Source organism: Schistocerca piceifrons, chromosome 9 (genome assembly GCF_021461385.2).
Source record: "Schistocerca piceifrons isolate TAMUIC-IGC-003096 chromosome 9, iqSchPice1.1, whole genome shotgun sequence".
Taxonomy (NCBI): Eukaryota; Metazoa; Arthropoda; class Insecta; order Orthoptera; family Acrididae; genus Schistocerca; species Schistocerca piceifrons.
The window spans coordinates 193851355-193874695 of NC_060146.1; the positions used below are offsets into that span (position 1 = coordinate 193851355).

The following is a 23341-nucleotide window of genomic DNA, read 5'->3' on the forward strand; positions in this document are numbered from 1 at the left end:
TTATCTTTACCTCGTTGGCCGGTGGTGGTGCTGGTGGGGTGGCGGGCAGACTGGGTTTTGCCTTCGGAACGGCCGGTACGTGTCGCTGCTCAGAGAGTGAAACTAGTGTTTGCGTGGAGTTAGCTGGATTTGATCGGTGTATGTGGCTCGGAGTGCGGAAGCGGGCCTGTTATTGCAAGTTCCTGAGGCGTGACTGGGCCATGGTCTTCTACACAGGACGCTGAGCAATGTGTTATTCATTTTGGCTATTGGAGTTGAAGTATGTACCACGCAGCTGTCTATTGAAGAAGTAGACATTCAAGCTTTCTAGTTTTACAATTGGACTTACCCGTGTTTTCACTAGCTTCTTTCTTTTGAGTGTCAATATTGTATTGGAACTGCGACGTATTGGTGTAATAATATTATGCTTTCTCTCATCGTTGCCCTTTTAAAACTAGCCTGTTTGTGCTGGGGCAGTTTTACATATTTTGAAATTTGAAGTCTACAGATAATGCTCTTAACCATTTTTAATTTGCCTTTGTCTTGATGTGATCTCTCTTTGCAGAATTTTATCTTAATATATTCTGGGGGCTGTTAACAATGTTTATTTTCACTGTGGCTGTGCTATTCTGTTTCAGCACTGCAGCGGCCACCTAGTCCATGTCTAAATCGATGTCCGGAGTACGACGCCTTGGCCGACCAATACCAGAGGGAACGGGAGGTTCTTTTGGCCGCGGGGAAAATGGCAACCGATACGGCGGCCACTGAGTTCTTCGGGTTGCAGTGAGTGGGGATCTTGCATTCAGTTAAGTTTCCTCTGCATTGGGACGCCAAGGCGCCTGTTCCGTTTGCTATACTCCTTATATACACTACTGGCCATTAAAATTGCTACACCACGAAGATGACGTGCTACAGACGCGAAATTTAACCGACAGGAGAAGATGCTGTGATATGCAAATGATTAGCTTTTCAGAGTATTCACACAAGGTTGGTGCCGGTGGAGACACCTACAAAGTGCTGACATGAGGAAAGTTTCCAACCGACTTCTCATACACAAACAGCAGTTGACCGGCGTTGCCTGGTGAAACGTTGTTGTGACGTCACGTGTAAGGAGGAGAAATGCGTACCATCGCGTTTCCGACTTTGATAAAGGTCGGATTGTAGCCTATCACGATTGCGATTTATCATATCGCGACATTGCTGCTCGCGTTGGTCGAGATCGAATGACTGTTAGCAAAATATGGAATCGGTGGATTCAGGAGGGTAATACGGAACGCCGTGCTGGATCCCTACGGGCTCGTATCAGTAGCAGCCGAGATGACGGGCATCTTATCCGCATTGCTGTAACGGATCGTGCAGCCACGTCTCGATCCCTGAGTCAACAGATGCGGACGTTGGCAAGAAAACAACCATCTTCACGAAAGTTCGACGATGTTTGCAGCAGCATGGACTATCAGCTCGGAGACCATTGCTGCGGCTACCCTGGACGCTGAGACAGGAGCGCCTGCGATGGTGTACTCAACGACGAACCTGGGTGCACGAATGGCAAAACGTCTTTTTTTTTCGGATGAATCCAGGTACTGTTTACGGAATCATGATGGTCGCATCCGTGTTTGGCGACATCGCGGTGAACGCACATTGGAAGCGTGTATTCGTCATCGGCATACTGGCGTATCACCCGGCGTGATGGTATGGGGTGCCATTGGTTACACGTCTCGCTCACCTCTTGTTCGCATTGACGGCACTTTGAACAGTGGACGTTACATTTCAGATGTGTTACGACCCGTGGCTCTACGCTTCATTCGATCCCTCCGGGACCCTACATTTCAGCAGGATAATGCACGACCGCATGTTCCATGTCCTGTACGGGCCTTTCTGGATACAGAAAATGTTCGACTGCTGCCCTGACCAGCACATTCTCTATATCTCTCACCAACTGAAAACGTCTGGTCACTGGGGGTGGCCGAGCAACTGGCTCGTCACAATACGCCAGTCACTACTCTTGGTGAACTGTGGTATCGTGTTGAAGCTGCATAGACAGCTGTACCTGTACACGCCATCCAGACTCTGTTTGACTCAATGCCCAGATGTATCAAAGCCGTTATTACGGCCAGAGGTGGTTGTTCTGGGTTCTGATTTCTCAGGATCTATAGAACGAAACTGCGTGAAAATGTAATCACATGTCAGTTCTATTATAATACATTTGTCCAATGAATGCCCGTTTATCATCTGCATTTCTTCTTGGTGTAGCAATTTTAAGGGCCAGTAGTACATTTACCTTCAAAACCATAAAGGAAGGAGACTAGTGTTCTGAATTATACCGTATGTGCAGCGGGAGTTGAACTTACGTACATGATAAAGAGAAATACTTGATGGGAAGCGGAAATTGGAAATTACGTGAATTGTCCTGTTGTGATTGCTCAGGTGACCTATTTAAAAGAAACTTATTTCACCTTTATTATTAAAGTGCCCTTTGTCAAATGAAACTGATTTCACCTTTTATTTTTTTAAGTTGTTACAGTTAGTATAGAAGTTATAAGAAGATCTTCTTTGCAAGTAATTCAATCAGAAAGGTTTTTGTGTAATGTATTTTTTTGACTTGTGTATCCTGTTCAAAAGAAACTTGTTTTACCTTTATTATTCACGTGCCCTTGTAAAATGAAATTGATTTTACCTTTTATTATTGAAGCGCTTACAGTTAGTAGAGAAGTTACAATGATTTCTTGTTTGCATCTAATCAATTAGAGAGGAATTGTGTAATGTATTTTCTGACTTGTGAGTAAGATACACTTGTACAAAATTTTTGTGTAAGTACTGTGCCCTTTGGGTTAAACTGTTGATCAGTAATATCTTGCAAGCCCTCTGTACTTATTATTTCACTTGTCACCGGTTTGCACGTAAACACGACGTTGCAGCATGCTTAAAAGTGATGCCTCCGGATTGTTAGTGTGAAACTCTCAACGCTTTGAAAATAAAACATTCTTCATCTTTACACTTCACGTCAACATATTTGCAGCCCTCTGACGCTAGAGGGCTCACAACTGTAGTGTGTAAGACGGCGGTGTGTGGCGGAACTTTATCAGTGCGCGAGAAACAGAGTGCTGTAATCGCGTCTCGGATTCTAAGAGATCGGCCAGACACAGGGCAACCTCTCCTGACAGACCACACATGAACGCTGAAGCGATCCAGCGCCTCCAGTTCGCTCTCGTCGATCATCCTCCACACAGTCCGGACTTTGCGCCATCCTACGAGGCGTGTTTATTAAGTAGTACCGTTTTGAAATTTAAAAGAGACGTGCTAAGATATCTCAATAATTTTATTTCTACATGAAATCCTGTACCTTAATCTACTTTTCTACATAATTTCCGTCAATATTGAAGCACTTGTCATAATGTTGTACCAGTTTTTGAAAACCCTCCTCATAGAAGTCTGCTGCCCGACTTGTTAACCACTGCATCATCACTGTTTTGACTTCGTCATCGTCATAAAGACGCTGACCGTCGAGGTCAAGTGCAGGAACAGATGGCAGCCACTGGGAGGAAGATCGGGGCTGTACGGAGGATGATCTAGAGTTTCCCATTGAAAAGATGTGATGAGATCTTTGGTCTGATTCGCCACATGCGGACGGGCATCGTCTTGCAGCAAAACGATGCCCTTCCTCAACTTCCATGCACTGTTGCTTTGATTCTGGTGTGACGTAGGCCACGCGCGTTCCATCGCCCGTAACAATTTGGCTCAAGAAATCATCACCGTCGTTGTGGTACCGCTCAAGGAAAGTCAATGCACTGTCTAAACGTTTGGTTTTGTGCACATCCGTCAACATTTTTGGTACGCAACGTGCGCACTATTTTCGGTAATTCAAGCTCTCTCTCACAGTTCCATACGAAACACTACGAGAAACGTTAGGAAAGTCATCCCGAAAGGAGGAAATCGTAAAGCGTCTGTTTTCTCTCACCTTATTATCCACTTCCTGCACCAAACTTACATTAACGACCGAAGGACGCCCACTCCGTTCTTCTTCATGCACATTTGTGCGGCCATCTTTAAATGCTATCACCCACTTTCTTACCATTCCATCACTCATAATGTTTTCTCCGTAAACTGCACAGATCTCACGATGAATATCGATCGCTTTTAGGCCTTTAGCACTAAGAAATCTTATAACAGCCCGTACTTCATAGTCGGCGGGACTCACGATTATCGGAGGCATCTTAAACACTCAGCGCACAACGTAAACAAGGAAGAATCAGACTGTAATGGCGTCAGTGCGTAGATTAATGTACAGGCTTTGACGCAAAAATAAAATTATTGAGATATCTTAGCACGTCTTTTTTTCTTAATTTCAAAACGGTACTTACTTAAAAAACACGCCTCGTATATTCATCTATTTCAGAAAGTTGAACACTTTCGCGACGGTAACACCAAACTGGTCTCTCGTGGAGAGAAATGTGGTCGTTCCCAAGGCGAGTACGTAAAAAAAAAAGCACTCCGTCTTCAGGCCACGAGTGGCCTACCGGGACCATCCGACCGCCATGTCATCCTCAGTGAAAGGTGCGGATAGGAGGGACGTGGGGCTAGCACACTGCTCTCCTGGTCGTTATGATGGTATTCTTGACCGAAGCCGCTACTATTCGGTCGAGTAGCTCATCAGTTGGCATCACGAGGCTGAGTGCACCCCGAAAAATGGCAACAGCGCATGGCAGCCTGGATGGTCACCCACGACCACGACCACGCCCGACACCGCTTAACTTCGGGGATCTCACGGCAACCGGTGTATCCACTGCGGCAAGGCCATTGCCAAGGCGAGGCGAGTACGTAGAGAAAGAAATATACGGACATGAACAATAAACATGTAGAATGTTACTAAATTTTCTTTTATTCAAAAAGCTATAAGAATTTTCACATAAAAAATTCCGAGACGCTATTTTTCAGCACCTCCCAGTATTTTGTGGAACAGAATTGTCCTTTCACAAATTTTAATGTTTTCCTTTTACAGGTGCCCAGGTCATAAGGGATGACTGAGAGTGAGCTCCTCCAGCGTAGCCGGCCAGAGTGGCCGAGAGGTTCTAGGCGCTACAGTCTGGAACCGCGCGACCGCTACGGTCGCAGGTTCGAATCCTGCCTCTGGCATGGATGTATGTGATGTCCTTAGGTTAGTTAGGTTTAAGTAGTCCTAAGTTCTAGGGGACTGATGACCAGAGCTATTAAGTCCCATAGTGCTCAGAGCCAATTGAACCATCATCCTCCAGCGTAAATTAAGGGTGGTATGCGGTTCTGCTGACACATTTTCGAAAACTGACTGTTCTCTGTTGAAATACAGGGTGTCCGAAAAGTCTTTCCCTGATTACATAAATTCAGGCTAGAAGTAAGAAACAAATACGAAACTTGTGACGAATTGTTTACAACTATCAAAGTTTTTTTCTGGTTCAAATGGCTCTGAGCACTATGGGACTTAACATCTATGGTCATCAGTCCCCTAGAACTTAGAACTACTTAAACCTAACTAACCTAAGGACATCACACACATCCATGCCCGAGGCAGGATTCGAACCTGGGACCGTAGCAGTCGCGCGGCTCCGGACTGAGCGCCTAGAACCGCTAGACCACCGCGGCCGGTGTTTTTTTTCTGTTTTAGGATCGCAGCACGTAGGTAGTGGATGAGGGGAAGTGCCAAAGAGGCCATGTTAACCAATCAGGAGAAGGCACAGTGTGTCCTGTGGTACCATGAGACACGATCACCCATCACAGTGCAGAGACACTTCCAGAAAACTTGTGGAAGGAATCCACCTGATGTCAGGAGCATTAAAGTCTGGTATGAGAGGTTCAAGAACACAGGTTCGGTTGCTGACCTTCCGAGGTCTGGTCGACCAAGAACCTCAGCAGACAGGGTCGAAGCTATAAGGCAGTCTTATCTGCGAAGTCCGAAGAAATCGGTGCGCAGGGCCTCACGTGAATTACAGATGCCAAAAAGCTCTCTCCGAGGCATTTTAGACAAACGTTTATAGTTTCGTGCATACAAAGTGCAAATCGTTCAGGCCTTGTTGCCGAATGACAGTACACGTCGATATGACTTTGCGGTCGAAATGCTATCACGTATTGAGGACGATGATGGTTATCTCAGACGAATTGCCTTTTCCGACGAAGCGACCTTTTTTGTCAGTGGAGTAGTGAATCACCATAATGTGCGCATTTGGGGTTCACAACCCCCTGGCGAGGTCATGGAGTGCACCAGAGGCAGTGCAAAGGTGAATGTTTGGTGCGCGCTATTGCACGATCGAATTATCGGGCCATTCTTCTTCGCTGAGGCTACCATCACACCTGCAGTGTATCTGGACACGTTGCAACTGTATGCTGTTCCTCAGCTGCTTCAGTATCACCCCGATGTCTTGTTTCAGCAAGACGGTGCACCACCTCATTGGGGTTTGGACATCCGTGCCTATCTCGATATGACCTTTCCTGGGCGATGGATTGGTGGTGATGGGCCAACGGTTTGGCCTCCACGCTCTCCTAACATAACCCCATTAGACTTCATTTTATAGGGTTATGTCAAGGACGAGGTCTATCGAACACGTGTACCAGATCTTGAAACCCTGCGGCAATGCATAACTACAGTCGTTGAATCGATCCCTCCAGTGATGTTGGCTAATGTGCGGACGGAAATTGAATATGGCCTAGATGTGCTACGTGCTACCAAGGGCGCTCATGTGGAAATTTACTGATGTGTAAAAAAACTTTGATAGTTTATAAACAATTAGACACCAGTTTCGTATTTGTATCTTACTTCTAGCCTGAGTTATCAATTTATGTAATCAGGGAAAGACTTTTCGGACACCCTGTACGACAATGCCTGTGCTCCAAAGAATGTAACAGGACAAGAACATGCCCTAGTACATGAGGATCATTATCGCCATACTGTGGATTTTGGAAAGCACTGTTTAGAAATGACTTATTATCAGATTGTGTCTTCTCAGTAATTTGCTTGTTGGCAGCCGTGATTCTGAGATTAATAAGAGCAATATTAGGTAGAATTGTGAGGGCCTTCAGGGGCTCCACATTCGTTTGCTGGGTATGGGTTGGCGATCCCGGGTTTTCTGAGCTGGGGACTGGTAAGCGCCGGCAGTCCCCTGTCACCGCAGGCTCCGGGGAATGCTTCAGCGACCACCGTGGCAGTGGAGTGGTTGAACGTTGTGCGTCACAGGGAATGGGGATCTTGGTTTAATTTCCCCGGATCGCGAGGATGGTACAAGCCTCCATAAAAAAGCCTATATCTCGAGGTGTGCTGCATGCTGGTGAGATGCATGGCTGTTGAGGTGTAACAGTCTGTGGGGGCTTACAGGACATCACCAGGGGGAGCTTTATTGGTCAGAATGGGGCTCTGCCCCTTGGACATCAAAATTAGAAAGCAGGCTGCGTGGTTCTGGGTCAAGAAAGGAAATGTTACGAAGATAGAGGAGATTTTAGGCACTGGGGCTAGGGACAAGGGTGAGATTCGGCAAAGGGTTGAACAACTGTGGCAAGAACTATGGGAGACGGTTGAAACAGGACGTAGGACATATGAACTTATTCCGAACATTAGGGAACGATTATAAATGAAATACTTTGAACCCACCAGAGGGCTGATCCATTTTCCGACTAGAGATGGGCCATACTCGACATACTTATGTCGGTTCGGGAAAAGGGCCACACCCGCATGTGAATGTGGTGAACTGGAGGGTACTCCCGATCATGGGATTTACGAGTGCCCCCTTTTGCTTCCACACTACGTGACCAACTACCTGACCATGACGCATACTACCTCATAAGACAACAAAACACTTCTCAAACTCTTAAACTAGTAGACGAGGTATCACAAAAAGTGTTAAAGGAATACCTGAGAGAAATAAATTAACATAAATTAAAGTAAAACTGGAGATATTCTAACACCAAACACGCGCCCTACTCCTCTACCGCATGAGAGTGTATAGGCCGACCTTAGTAGTCCGGGATCCGCCACGTGCGGGACTAGGGGGAGTGGGGAATAATATCACCGGAATTGACTTAGGTTAGAACTAGTTAGTAGGAATTAGATTAGGAAATTAGTATTAGGAACCTGCAGCGAATAGCATCCTGGCCTGCCCAGTGTCAGGGGCATGCCCATCGGGCTTAGCTCGATGGGGCAGGCAATAAAATAGGTGTATATATATATATATATATATATATATATATATATACGGGGTGAGTCACCTAACGTTACCGCTGGATATATTTCGCAAACCACATCAAATACTGACGAACCAATTCCACAGACCGAACGTGAGGAGAGGGGCTAGTGTAATTGGTTAATACAAAAATGCACGGAAGTATGTTTTTTAACACAAACCTACGTTTTTTAAATGGAACCCCGTTAGTTTTTTTAGCACATCTGAACATATAAGCAAATACGTAATTAGTGCCGTTTGTTGCATTGTAAAATGTTAATTACATCCGGAGGTATTGTAGCCTAAAGTTGACGCTTGAAACCTCCGACGTTCAGTTGCGTGTTGTAACAAACACGGGCCACGGTCGGCGAGCAGCATCTGCTGGGACATCTTTACGATGACGAGCGTGTTTACGAGTGTGGCTGTAGTGCACTGTTGTGGTTTCGTCTAGCTGTCGCAGTGTCCGCATGTAGCGCTTGCTGCTATTGTTATTCTGCATTCGTCTCCGCACGCACACCAACTGTAGTACACCGTGTTACCAGACGTCTGTGATAGTGCAGTGTTGTAGGAACTGTGACCATGGTGTATTCGAACTCTGAAAAGGCGGAGATGATACTCATCTATGGCGAGTGTCGACGAAATGCAGCTGAAGCCTGCAGGGTGTATGCAGAACGGTACCCGGACAGAGAGCATCCAACGTGCCGCACATTGCAAAACATCTACCGCCAACTGTATGCAACAGGTATGGCCGTAGCACGCAAACGGGTCCGTAACAGGCCCGTCACAGGAGAAGCGGGTGCAGTTGGTGTGTTAGCTGCTGTTGCCATGAACCCACACATGAGTACACGGGACATTGCGAGAGCCGGTGGACTGAGTCAAAGTAGTGTCATGCGCATACTGCATCGTCACCGCTTTCACCCGTTTCATGTGTCGCTACATCAGCAATTACATGGTGATGACTTTAATCATCGAGTGCAATTCTTTCAATGGGCATTAACAGAGAATGTGGTGCAGTTCTACCTGTTTACCGATGAAGCGGGTTTCACAAACCACGGGGCAGTGAATCTACGTATCATGCATTACTGGTCCGTGGACAATACTCGCTGGCTCAGACAGGTAGAGCGACAGCGACCGTGGACTGTAAATGTATGGTGCGGAATCATTGGCGACCACCTCATTGGTGCTCACTTCATTACAGGGGCCCAAACAGCTGCAACATACATCGCGTTTCTACAGAATGACCTGCCAACGTTGCTCGAAAATGTCCCACTGGAAACGCGTCGACGTATGTGGTATCAGCATGATGGTGCACCTGCACATTCCGCAATTAACACTAGGCTGACCCTTGACAGGATGTTCGACGGGCGTTTCATAGGACGTGGAGGATGCATAAATTGCCCAGCCCGTTCTCCTGATCTTACACCTCTGGACGTCTTTCTGTGGGGTACGTCAAAGGAGATTGCAATTGTGTGCAGCAAATGATGGCCACCACATTGAACATTTATTGGCCTGACATGTGGGGACACACACTATTCCACTCCGTAATTGAAAACGGAAACCACGTGTGTACGTGTACCTCCCTCATGGCAATGTACATGTGCGTCAGTGAAAAAGACCAATAAAAATGTGTTAGCATGTGGACGTATTGTGCTGTTCCAGTCTCTTCTGTACTTAAGGTCCATCAGCGTTCCCTTTGGATCCCTACGTAATCCGGTGCTCTCCGATACACACGATCGAACAGCGGAGGAGTGGTACTCAAGCGTCAACTTTAGGTTACAATATCTCCGGATGTAATTAACATTTTACAATGCAACAAACGGCACTGATTACGTATTTGTTTATATGTTCAGATGTACTAGCAAAACTAGGTGACTCACCCTGTATATATATACCTCGTTCAAACTCAGTGAGGTGTTGATAACGGTACCTTTGTCACCCTAAAGGCAGGATTCACTAACGTCAACTCACCATATATATATATATATATATATATATATATATATATATATATATATATATATATATATATATGACACAACTGTGTCGCTGCAGGCAATAGAGTTAGTTAAGATCTTAGAAATTAAATACCAATACTTGTAAGAATTAGCTGCCCATTGTAATTAGAGTATATCTGTAGCTCACAATCAACTAAATTGTAATTAGCTGCAACTAATATCTGACAAACTTACAAATTAGGACCCACTAATCATATAAAGAAGTGGGTAATGCTGTATAGTTATCTTTGATGATTAACAGTCGTTAACGGGCGACCTCCAGGGAACCTGCCGCGTTTCATTTGTATAAGACTTGCACAGGAAAGTGGGGCTCTGTCTGACACCACTTAAGCCGCAAATGACGGTATTTTTGGGTCAGTGGAATGTACGATACGGAGCACCTGGCTGTGAGCTGCCCTTGAAGTAACTAATCTGTAAGTGTAGGTTGTGTCACTGTCATGACAAGGGCTGCTGAGATTGTCGCCCCAGATGCAGTACGATGCGCCAGAGCCACACACCCAACACGATGGTCTTCCCTCTCGGTAGTGCCACGTTCCCTTCTCGAGTCCGGTCCTCTTGCTACCGTACATTCTCGTGATCACAGCTGCCAGCAGCCATGTACAGTGGCTACGTTCCTGCCAAGTCTTTCTGCAAAATCCGGAAGGAACATCCAGCTTCTCATATACCTATTAAACAACCTCGTTTAAACTCAGTGAGGTGTTGATAACAGGCCTTAGTCACCCTAAAGGCAGGCTTCACTAACGTCAAGTCACCATGACGTGTCTCAGATGTAACTAACGCTTCTAGTGTGATAAAAGAAAAAAAATAAGTTAAATATACTTCAATTTTTTTCAATTTTAGTCTGATATATATATATATATATATATATATATATATATATATATATATATATATATATATATATATATATTGTCTTTCATACTAGAATGTCGTGTTCCCAGTTTGGCACAGCTTTGACACAGGAAACACGAAAGCTGCCGAAGACGTCCGTCATCTGGTCGGCTCCTGATCGTTGTCAGAAGGAGACTAGTTTTCGATTACGCAAAGACTTCTATTATTCGGAAAAGGACAACCCAGATTTACTTACGTAATCAGCGTGGTGTCACCGCCAGACACCACACTTGCTAGGTGGTAGCCTTTAAATCGGCCGCGGTCCGTTAGTGTACGTCGGACCCGCGTGTCGCCACTATCAGTGATTGCAGACCGAGCGCCGCCACACGGCAGGTCTAGTCTAGAGAGATTCCCCAGCACTCGCCCCAGTTGTACAACCGACTTTGCTAGCGATGGTTCACTGTATACAGACGCTCTCATTTACAGAGACGACAGTTTAGCATAGCCTTCAGCTACGTCATTTGCTACGACCTAGCAAGGCGCCATATTCAGTTACTATAATCTGAACAGATAATATTGTGAATCATGTACCGTCAAGAGCGACGTTCATCATTAATGGAGTAAAGTTAAGTATCAAACTAATTACGTCCGCTTTCTGAATTCTCATTCCTTGTCATGCTCCAGACCTCACGTCAGTATAGTTCTTCCCTCCTCACTGATACAGAGCTCTATGACATGCGCGCGAGTGAATGAACGTAGGAGTGTTTCATCTTACTATACGGTAGTTTAGTCTGCTGCAGAGAATCAGCGGTAGTCGTACAAAGTGGCCAACCCCTGTAGTTTTCAGGTAGGCAAAGACGTTTGCCGCCCTCCCCCCCCCCCCCCCCCCCCCAGCCTTGTGTGGTAAAATTACCGGTGCTGGGCTGGTGGCGGAAGCCGCAACCTCTTATTTGTTGTATGGCTAGCGTTGGTGGCGACTAAATCTTTTACGCTGATTTCAATGTCTGATAGCATTTTCTTATTAAAAGTGCGCGTGGCTCTTTCAGCCATCGGGATACATTCAAAGTGCGCTTCACGATACTTACACATTCTACGGAAGGCGTTCTACCTCCTACATGTTAATGACGAATATGCTGCCATGTACCCTACGTTCGCCTAAAGAGACCGACAACCCCTTAGACACTGAAGCATTACGGGGTTCCATACGTGCAAGGCGTAGCCTCCCCGGCCAGCGTCGAACAAGGACGACAGGCGGCAAGAAAATCGTCGCCAGAGGTCCTCCGAGCCAGGGACCTATTTCCTCGGCCATGTGACGTGTGCGGAACTGGATCTTCCGTGTCCCGGGTATACAGCCCGGCGCAAGCCAACAAGTCGGCAGTCGGCTGCACCGGAGCTCTGGGCCAGTTACTGCGCCGGTTCTTAGCAGCCCATCAGTCAGAGCCCGGTCGGAAGCCGTCACAGTGGGACCAACGACTTTGCATCGACACGGCGAGACGTACCTGTCGGCCGACAATGCCGAACGCTCAGCTCTGTCTTCAGCGACTATCAGTGGCACAGTCTTCATGTCTCTCTACGTTTATGCAATGTTCCAGGCCTGTATCAGAGGTTGTAATAGTTTTTTGTTGAAGAGAATTTTTCCTTTGTTATTAAATTTCTCTACTGTTTTCCGAATAAACACCTGTTCTTGATTACTTCCGTTTTATTATTGAGCCCTATCTTTGGGGCGACGTCGTTGTTTTCCCGGGTCGTGTGAGTGGGCGAGTTCGGTTGGGGACTCAGGAGGAGCCAGGTCCGAGCAGTGCCAGAACACGCTGGGGCCGCTGGCGGCACGCATGGACATTTCACAATATATATAAATGACCTAGTAGATAGTGTCGGAAGTTCCATGCGGCTTTTCGCGGATGATGCTGTAGTATACAGACAAGTTGCAGCGTTAGAAAATTGCAGCGAAATGCAGGAAGATCTGCAGCGGATAGGCACTTGGTGCAGGGAGTGGCAACTGACCCTTAACATAGACAAATGTAATGTATTGCGAATACATAGAAAGAAGGATCCTTTATTTTATGATTATATGATAGCGGAACAAACACTGATAGCAGTTACTTCTGTAAAATATCTGGGAGTATGCGTGCGGAACGATTTGGAAGTGGAATGATCATATAAAATTAATTGTTGGTAAGGCGGGTGCCAGGTTAAGATTCATTGGGAGAGTTCTTAGAAAATGTAGTCCATCAACAAAGGAGGTGGCTTACAAAACACTCGTTTGACCTATACTTGAGTATTGCTCATCAGTCTGGGATCCGTACCAGGTCGGGTTGACAGAGGAGATAGACAAGATCCAAAGAAGAGCGGCGCGTTTCGTCACAGAGTTATTTGGTGAGCGTGATAGCGTTAGGAGATGTTTAGCAAACTCAAGTGGCAGACTCTGCAAGAGAGGCGCTCTGCATCGCGGTCCAGGTTTCGAGAGGGTCCGTTTCTGGATGAGGTATCGAATATATTGCTTCCCCCTACTTATACCTGCCGAGGAGATCACGAATGTAAAATTAGAGAGATTCGAGCGCGCACGGAGGCTTTCCGGGAGTCGTTCTTCCCGCGAACCATACGCGACTGGAACAGGAAAGGGAGGTAATGACAGTGGCCACACACCGTTGGGTGGCTTGCGGAGCATAAATGTAGATGTAGATGTAGACTGCCGGATGGAAGGGTTGTGGTCGCCAGAGTGCACGACTTCGTCGTAAACCGGATCCAGCAAGCTTTAAGATGAGTGAATTTCATTCCAAGTAGAGAAATCTCCACCATTGTGACATCTCGCGATTCTCCAGAGACTTGGATTCGTGTTGCTGCTCTTAGCGTCGGCGAGACGAGGAGCAGCGAGTGGAGTGCTTTGGGAAGGCGGATCTGATCAACTTTCCTCGACTTCTTATTACTATTTACTCTTACAATTTGTTAAGTTCAACCAACGGCAATTTTTCTTGTGTGGTGGCCTCTAACGCCCTAGTTACCTGCCCTGGGGCTTAGTGTATGTAACGGCAGTGTACGTTTCCTCGCCTTGCCGCTGCTGTCCGGTAAGGCGTGTAGCTATGACAGCTTTCTTGATTGTAGGCCGGTTGGCGATTCTTCTACACTGGTGGTAGTGATTCCTTTCTCCTTCTGGGCGCTCTAAACACGCTATTTCGTCGTAGTGCACACCACCGGTTCCGGCTTTTGCGTATTGTTCCATCATTGGATTTGATTTATCGGACGTCAGGTAGCTTCAGCAAGATTATCTTTAGTCATTCGTTAGACTGCCAACAGTCTGAGTTACCATCTTGTAAAGTGTATGCAACTCTTGTCTGGCTATCTTATCGCTCGCGAAAGTGTTTGTTGCCGGACCTCCTCAGAGGTTGATTCCTGGAGCACCGTCGGGATCAGTTGCTTGTTTTTTTTAATTAACTTTTGCTATTTGCTGTTTTACAGCAGGTTTCAATTTTTTTGTATTATTGCCGTTCCTGGCGTGTAAGGCATTCAGCTGTGATTGTGGTTATTTGCTTTAAAATTCTAATTTGGTATTTGTATTTACGCAGTAAGCCCTTAAAAACTTATTTACTGCCATTCTTGGCGTCTGATGCCGTCTGCTGTTTTTGTGGCGACTCGCCTTTAATATTTCAATACCTGTAATTTGCAAGTTGCAGCGAGTTTTAAACAATTCTTAATTTATTGCCATTCCTGGCAAGTAAGGCCTTCTGTGCAGATCACAGGGGCTTGCTTTTAAATCATCTGTTGTATCTGTATTTAATGGTGATTTGATAAATTGTAACTCACTGAAAACACTATTATTTACACTGTTGTTTATTTCTTCATTAATAGCGTGTGGAATTTTTTTTATTTATTGTTGACCCGGGAATTGCTGACTTAAAATAAATTGAGTGTAACTGTAAAGGGCAACCAATAATGACTGATTATATCCCCGTCCACAATCGTAAAAGAATCCTGCCCTCCCTCGACTACCAGGTCACAATTATTGCTTCTCAAGCACTTTCCCGTGGGAGATATGGCGTCCCATTTTGCAAGATGAGAAATGCGGAGTACGTTGCTGGTTTGACAAACACTCAAGTACACTATCTCATCTCGACTGGCATACAGTATCACCTGATCTACTGCCATCGACGATCTCTGGGAGTAATTGGAAAAGCGGCTGAAACATACCACTCAACGCCCCTGCAGTTCGGTGCCTCTAAGGGTTCAAAACATCAGGCAACGGCCTCAGCTGGCTGTGACGTATCTGAAACCTGTTGCATGCTCTTCCTCGCTCGAATTGATGACATCGTCACGGCTAGAGTCAGTTCTGATTACGTAGGCTTTCCCGGCGTAATAAGTCTTGAAAGTCTCTTGGGGTTTGCTGCCGGATCCCAAAATCAACTTGACTCGATATTTCGGCGGTTCAACTGGTCGCCATCTTCAGGAGAATGCTGCTTCTGCTGATGAGTCCCGCTGCCCTCAAAGACAGGGAGGTGGCGCCGCCCTTGGTGGAACACTGCTGGCAGCGATATATCGCACTCAGAGCTGCAACGAAGAAGGTTCAATTTCGATGCGAGACAATACAGGATTCCACGTCTTGCTAAGAGGGAACTCATTGTCACTGTTGATTAAATTATCCGCCAACCTTATTTTTAATCGCCTCTTTATAGACACTGTTCCCAAAACTGGAAATGTTGACAACTACGACAGTTTCATCAAATTTCATACTGTGTCCCTCATTTAAGCACACACATTAGAGTGTGTTCCGTCCAGCTTCTAAGATTAGGGCATTACTCGGCTCTGTGTGTAAGTAGGCTGTTTAGGTGTCAGTAGGCTGTTTAGGTTTTTATATTGGTAACGCCACGTAGCGCTCTGTATGAAAATCACTGGCTGTGCTGTGTGCAGTCTGTTGCTGGTATTTTGAGAGCAGACGATCAGAGACAGTAAATTTGTAAGACTGGATGTCATGAACTGATATATATATTATGACACTATTAAGGTGAATACAAGGTAAATACATGTAGGTGAATATGGATTGGGGCTAAGAAATGAAAGAGGAAGCCGCCTCGTAGAATTTTGCACAGAGCACAACATAATCATAGCTAACACTTGGTTTAAGAATCACGAAAGAAGGTTGTACACATGGAAGAACACTGGAGATACTGAAAGGTATCAGATAGATTATATAATGGTAAGACAGAGATTTAGGAACAAGGTTTTAAATTTTAAGACATTTCCAGGGGGAGATGTGGACTCTGACCACAATCTATTGGTTATGACCTGTAGATTAAAACTGAAGACACTGCAAAATGGTGGGAATTTAAGGAGATGGGACGTGGATAAACTAAAAGAACCAGAGATTGTACAGAGATTCAGGGAGAGCATAAGGGAGCAATTGACAGGAATGGGGGAAAGAAATACCGTAGAAGAAGAATGGGTAGCTTTGAGAGATGAAGTAGTGAAGGCAGCAGAGGATCAAGTAGGTAAAAAGACGAGGGCTGGTAGAAATCCTTGGGTACAGAAGAAATATTGAATTTAATTGATGAAAGGAAAAAATATAAAAATGCAGTAAATGAAGCAGGCAAAAAGGAATACAAACGTCTCAAAAATGAGATCGACAGGAAGTGCAAAATAGCTAAGCATGGATGGCTAGAGGACAAATGTAAGGATGTAGAGGCTTATCTCACTAGGGGTAAGATAGATACTGCCTACAGGAAAATTAAAGAGACCTTTGGAGATAAGAGAACCACTTGTATGAACATCAAGAGCTCAGATGGAAACCCAGTTCTAAGCAAAGAAGGGAAAGCAGAAAGGTGGAAGGAGTATATAGAGGGTCTATACAAGGACGATGTACTTGAGGACAATATTATGGAAATGGAAAAGGGTGTAGATGAAGATGAAATGGGAGATGCGATACTGCGTGAAGAGTTTGACAGAGCACTGAAAGACCTGAGAAAACAAGGCCCCCGGAGTAGACAACATTCCATTGGAACTACTGACGGCCTTGGGAGAGCCAGTCCTGACAAAACTCTACCATCTGGTGAGTAAGATGTATGAAACAGGCCAAATACCCTGAGACTTCAAGAAGAATATAATAATTCCAATCCCAAAGAAAGAAGGTGTTGACAGATGTGAAAATTACCGAACAATCAGTTTAATAAGCCACAGCTGCAAAATACTAACACGAATTCTTTACAGACGAATGGAAAAACTAGTAGAAGCCGACCTCAGGGAAGATCAGTTTGGATTCCGTAGAAGCACTGGAACACGTGAGGCAATACTGACCTTACGACTTATCTTAGAAGAAAGATTAAGGAAAGGCAAACCTACGTTTCTAGCATTTGTAGACTTAGAGAAAGCTTTTGACAATGTTGATTGGAATACTCTCTTTCAAATTCTAAAGGTGGCAGGGTAAAATACAGGGAGCGAAAGGCTATTTACAATTTGTACAGAAACCAGATGGCAGTTATAAGAGTCGAGGGACATGAAAGGGAAGCAATGGCTGGGAAAGGAGTGAGACAGGGTTGTAGCCTCTCCCCGATGTTATTCAATCTGTATACTGAGCAAGCAGTAAAGGAAACAAAAGAAATGTTCGGAGTAGGTATTAAAATCCATGGAGAAGAAATAAAAACTTTGAGGTTCGCCGATGACATTGTAATTCTGTCAGAGACAGCAAAGGACTTGGAAGAGCAGTTGAACGGAATGGACAGTGTCTTGATGAACATCAACAAAAGCAAAACGAGGATCATGGACTGTAGTGTAATTAAATCGGGTGATGCTGACGTAATTAGATTAGGAAATGAGACTCTTAAAGTAGTAAAGGAGTTTTGCTATTTGGGGTGCAAAATAATGGATGATGGTCGAAGTAGAGAGGATATAAAATGTAGACTGGCAATGGCAAGGAAAGCGTTTCTGAAGAAGAGAAATTTGCTAACATCGAGTATAGATTTAAGTGTCAGGAAGTCATTTCTGAAAGTATTTGTATGGAGTGTAGCCATGTATGGAAGTGAAACATGGACGATAAATAGTTTGGACAAGAAGAGAATAGAAGCTTTCGAAATGTGGTGCTACAGAAGAATGCTGAAGACTAGATGGGTAAATCACATAACTAATGAGGAACTATTGAATAGGATTGGGGAGAAGAGAAGTTTGTGGCACAACTTGACCAGAAAAAGGAATCGGTTGGTAGGACATGTTCTGAGGCATCAGGGAATCACCAATTTAGTATTGGAGGGCAGCGTAGAGGGTAAACATCGTAGAGGGAGACCAAGAGATGAATACACTAAACAGATACAGAAGGATGTAGGTTGCAGTAGGTACTGGAAGATGAAGAAGCTTGCACAGGATAGAGTAGCATGGAGAGCTGCATCAAACCAGTCTCAGGACTGAAGACCACAACAAAAACAACAACAACAACATTGTTTGTTCTCTATCAAAATCTTTCATTTGCCAACTATGCCTATCAGTAGTTAGTGACTTTCTTTGTTTTATTTAGCTGGCAGTATTGGTGCTCGCTGTATTGCAGTAGTTCGGGTAACGAAGATTTTTGTGAGGTAAGTGATTCATGAAAGGTATAGGTTATTGTTAGTAAGGGCAATTCTTTTGTAGGTATTATTGAAAGTCAGATTGCGTTGCGCTAAAAATATTGTGTGTCATTTTAGTGTTGATCAGAATAAGTAAAGAGTGAAATGTCTGAGTACGTTTACTTCTGCTCAGCTGTTTGAAAATCAAATAATGTAAGGGGTTTATCATCACAATCATTCATAAATTTTTCTAAGGGGAGGTTTCATGTGAAAGATGATTTGGGGCTTAGGAAACCTGGTGTGTAAAAAATTCCGTGTCAATGTGGGAAGGCTTACATTGGCCGTTCGACTCACACAGTGCATGACAGGTGTGTGGAACATCGCCGTCATTGGAGGCAGTAAAATCGGTAGTAGCAGAACACTGCCTAAATGAGGGACACAGAGTGAAATTTGATGAAACTGTCGTTGTTGCCAACATTTCCGGTTTTTGGAACAGTGTCTATAAAGAGGCGATTGAAATTAGGTTGTCGGATAATTTAAGGGGGTAGGACGTCAAACGGGCCGACTTGGAGCAGGAGAGGCTCCACAGGACATTTTAATATACACTGTCTATACGTTTACAAATAAATTCATAAAACTTTGTTAGGATGACCAGGAAGGATTCAGGTTTCACACTCACAGCAGAGGAGTTCCAAACATAACAAAACAAATTTTTTTTACATGTGAAATTTCATCATTTTTTCACTTGGTATTGGCTGCATTTGTTGCTGTAGGTAAACTTTCCTTCGTAAGTAAGAGAGATTCTTCGATGAATTTTGCACATAATACAAACCATACTTACAGGTGTATGAAACTCTAGAATTTCCCAAATCTGTTGAAAACTGTGGTAAAAATTGAGATAATTAAGTATAAAATTCGAGTTTTCTCTAAACACTAAGTTTAAAATGTAACAGCCCATTCATTTTTCCCTAAATTCAAGAGTTTCAAGCTGTGCAAAATTCATCGAAGAATCTCCCTTACTTATGAATAAAAGTGTACCTATAGCAAGAAATGCAGCCAACAGTAAGTGAAAAAAAGTATGAAGTTACACATTTAAAAAACATTTTTTCGTGTTTTTCAACTTTCACTGCTATGAGTATGAATTCTGAATCCTTCCTGGTCATGCTGACATAGTTTTATGAATTTATTTGTATAAGTATAGACAGTGCAAATTAAAATGTCCTGTGTTGACTCTCCTTCTCGAAGTCGGTCCGTTTGACGTCCTCCCTCCTTAATCAAAAGAGACAATGGGTTGCCTCTTAGCAAGACGTGGAATCCTATTGTCTCGCATCGAAATTGAACCTTCTTCGGTGCGACCCTGAGTGCGATATATCGCTGCCAGCAGTGTTCCACCAAGGGCGGCGCCACCTCCCCCTGTTTTGGAAGGCAGAAACGGTGACGGGCGGCGCATGCGCCGTGTACTGAACGGTGGCCTATATAGGACGTCGATTTGCAGCCTGGCGTCAGTTCTCAGCGGGACTCATCAGCAGAAGCAGCATTCTCCTGAAGATGGCGAACAGTTGGATCGCCGAAATATAGAGTCAAGTTGATTTTGGGATCCGGCAGCAAACACGTACAGACTTTCTAGAGACAGTTCTACAAGATTTTGGCATGCTCTCGCCTAGGGTGTCTGTTTGATGACAGATATTAGTCTCGAGGTATGTTGTTGTTGTTGTTGTTGTGGTCTTCAGTCCTGAGACTGGTTTGATGCAGCTCTCCATGCTACTCTATCCTGTGCAAGCTTCTTCATCTCCCAGTACCTACTGCAACCTACATCCTTCTGAATCTGCTTAATGTATTCATCTCCTGGTCTCCCTATACGATTTTTGCCCTCCACACTGCCCTCCAATGCTAAATTTGCGACCTCTTGATGCCTCAGAAGATGCCCTACCAACCGGTCCCTTCTTCTTGTCAAGTTGTGCCACAAACTCCTCTTCTCCGCTATTGTATTCAATACCTCCTCATTAGTAACGTGATCTACCCATCTAATCTTCAGCATTATTCTGTAGCACCACATTTCGAAAGCTTCTATTCTCTACCTGTCCAAACTATTTATCGTCCATGTTTCACTTCCATACATGGCTACACTCCATACAAATACTTTCAGAAACGACTTCCTGACACTTAAATCTATACTCGATGTTAACAAATTTCTCTTCTTCAAAAATGCTTTCCTTGCCATTGCCAGTCTACATTTTATATCCTCTCTACTTCGACCATCATCAGTTATTTTGCTCCCCAAATACCAAAACTCCTTTACTACTTTAAATGTCTCAGTTCCTAATCTAATTCCCTCAGCATCACCCGACTTAATTCGACTACATTCCATTATCCTCGTTTTGCTTTTGTTGATGTTCATCTTATACCCTCCTTTCAAGACACTGTCCATTCTGTTCAACTACTCTTCCAAGTCCTTTGCTGTCTCTCATAGAATTACAATGTCATCGGCGAACCTCAAAGTTTTTATTTCTTCTCCGTGGACTTTAATGCCTACTCCCAACTTTTCTTTTGTTTCCTTTACTGCTTGCTCAATATACAGACTGAATAACATCGGGGACGGGCTAAAACCCTGTCTCACTCCCTTGCCAACCACTGCTTCCCTTTTATGCACCTCGACCCTTATAACTGCCATCTGGTTTCTGTACAAATTGTAAATAGCCTTTCGCTCCTTGTATTTTACCCCTGCCACCTTCAGAATTTGAATGAGAGTATTCCAGTCAACATTGTCAAAAGCTTTCTCTAAGTCTACAAATGCTAGAAACGTAGGTTTGCCTAAGATAAGTCGTGAGGTCAGTATTGCCTCACGCATTCCAACATTTCTACGGAATCCAAACTGATCTTCCCCGAGGTCGACTTCTACCAGTTTTTCCATTCGTCTGTAAAGAATTCGCGTTAGCATTTTGCAGCTGTGACCTATTAAACTGATAGTTCGGTAATTTTCACATCTGTTAACACCTGCTTTCTTTGGGATTGAAATTATTATATTCTTACTGAAGTCGTAGGGAATTTTGCCTGTCTCATACATCTTGCTCACCAGATGGTAGAGTTTTGTCATGACTGGCTCTCCCAAGGCCGTCAGTAGTTCTAATGGAATGTTGTCTCGAGGTATAGGAAAAGTGAATGGCAGTGTAGGAACAAATGTAAGAGGAGTACAAGGGTAGTAGAAGTAAGATTAGTGGTTGGGGCTTTCAGTGGCGTACGTACCCCGACGCAGAGCAGGAGTCTATGCAGTCGGCAGCGACGAAGCACGCCAAGTCCATAGCGAGCTGGTTGTTGGCCGTGGCGTCAGTGAGGCGGGCGAGAACAGCCAGGCCGGCGTCGCACCCCTCGTAGCCGAGGCGATAGCGTCCCAGCATCCAGCTCGTTATCAGGCGAAGCATCGCACCCACCGCGATGGACCGATACTGGTAGGTCTTGTAGGCTATCAGCACGTCAGTGTGTTCTGCAAAACGTTGTGACGTATTACTATCTTTACGACGTTTCTCGTCGAGCCATATGCGTTACTTGCATTTCTAGCTGCTTTTCTCACACAAATAATGATAAAAATTCATTAATTCAGGATCGCCACCATCCCAAGCCCTTCCTAACCATTTACAAAATAAAACGGAGCTCGAAAATATTAGTTTAATTACTTTAATAATTTAATTACAAGTACGCAAATTTCTTCAAGTAGTCAGATAAATAGCACTCCGTGTCGTGCATGAAGCAACTTCCAGAATGAGATTTTCACTCTGCAGCGGAGTGTGCGCTGATATGAAACTTCGTGGCAGCTTAAAACTGTGTGCCCGACCGAGACTCGAACTCACAGTTTTAACCTGCCAGGAAATTTTGTATCGGCGCACACTCCGCTGCAGAGTGAAAATCTCATTCTGGAAACATCCCCCAGGCTGTGGCTAAGCCATGTCTCCGCAGTATCCTTTCTTTCAGGAGTGCTGGTTCTGCAAGATTCGCAGGAGAGCTGCTGTAAAGTTTGAAAGGTAGGAGACGAGGTACTGGCAGAAGTAAAGCTCAGGTGGACCGTCTGCCGCCGGCAGTGCTGCGAGGCGGTCACGCGCCAGAGCGCTGCGGGCGAGGCGCGCACGGTGTGTTTGTGTTTACTTCGGCCGCTGTCAGTGCCGTTTTCCCTTCTAGACCACTATGGCGCACAACTATCGGAAGAAGACATTACGTTTCAACTTTTGTTCCGACTTCGCCCGACCCAAGGCCCTGGAGGTAGAACGATTTATTCGCGATGAAGTTAAAATACCACCAACGGATCTAATTGGTATCCACTTGTCCATAGTTACCAGTACCGTCTACGTCAAAATGATCAACGATGCGGCGTGCGACAAGGTGCTTCGAGAGGCAAAACGTGGACTGCGCTTCTGTCATTCCGACGGCAACGTCGGACCCGTAACCGTCGATCACGCAGGTCTCGGCACACGGACGATAAGGATCTTCGAACTGCTGTTCGAACTACCTGCAGACGTCGTCATCGAGGCGCTCCGTCCCTATGGCAACGTTCTGGAACATGTTGCCGAACGATGGGTACTATTTCAAACCTATCCAGTTTTAAACGATGTTAGACAGGTCCGCATCGAGTTGCAGAAACACGTGCCTTCCTATCTATGTATCGGAGGCTGCCGTGCCATTATAATGTACGACGGCCAACCTCGGACCTGTTCCGGTTGCGGGAAAGAAGGTCACCTACGGTCTGAATGCCTTCAACGACGTGTCGCGCAGCTCCCGTTGTCGGAAGCGTCCGTCACACCCACGATGACCCCCCTGCCGGTCACTTACG

General features: G+C 45.0%; 1 protein-coding gene across 1 annotated transcript in view; it reads right to left on the reverse strand.

Moving 5' to 3' along the window:
* LOC124716841 overlaps positions 1-23341 on the reverse strand; it is a 74419-nt gene that overhangs the window by 33970 nt on the left and 17108 nt on the right. Inside the window, exon 2 of the mRNA XM_047243394.1 lies at positions 21766-22003. Within this exon, the coding sequence (XP_047099350.1) occupies positions 21766-22003 (238 nt within the window). The remainder of the gene's footprint in view (positions 1-21765; positions 22004-23341) is intronic.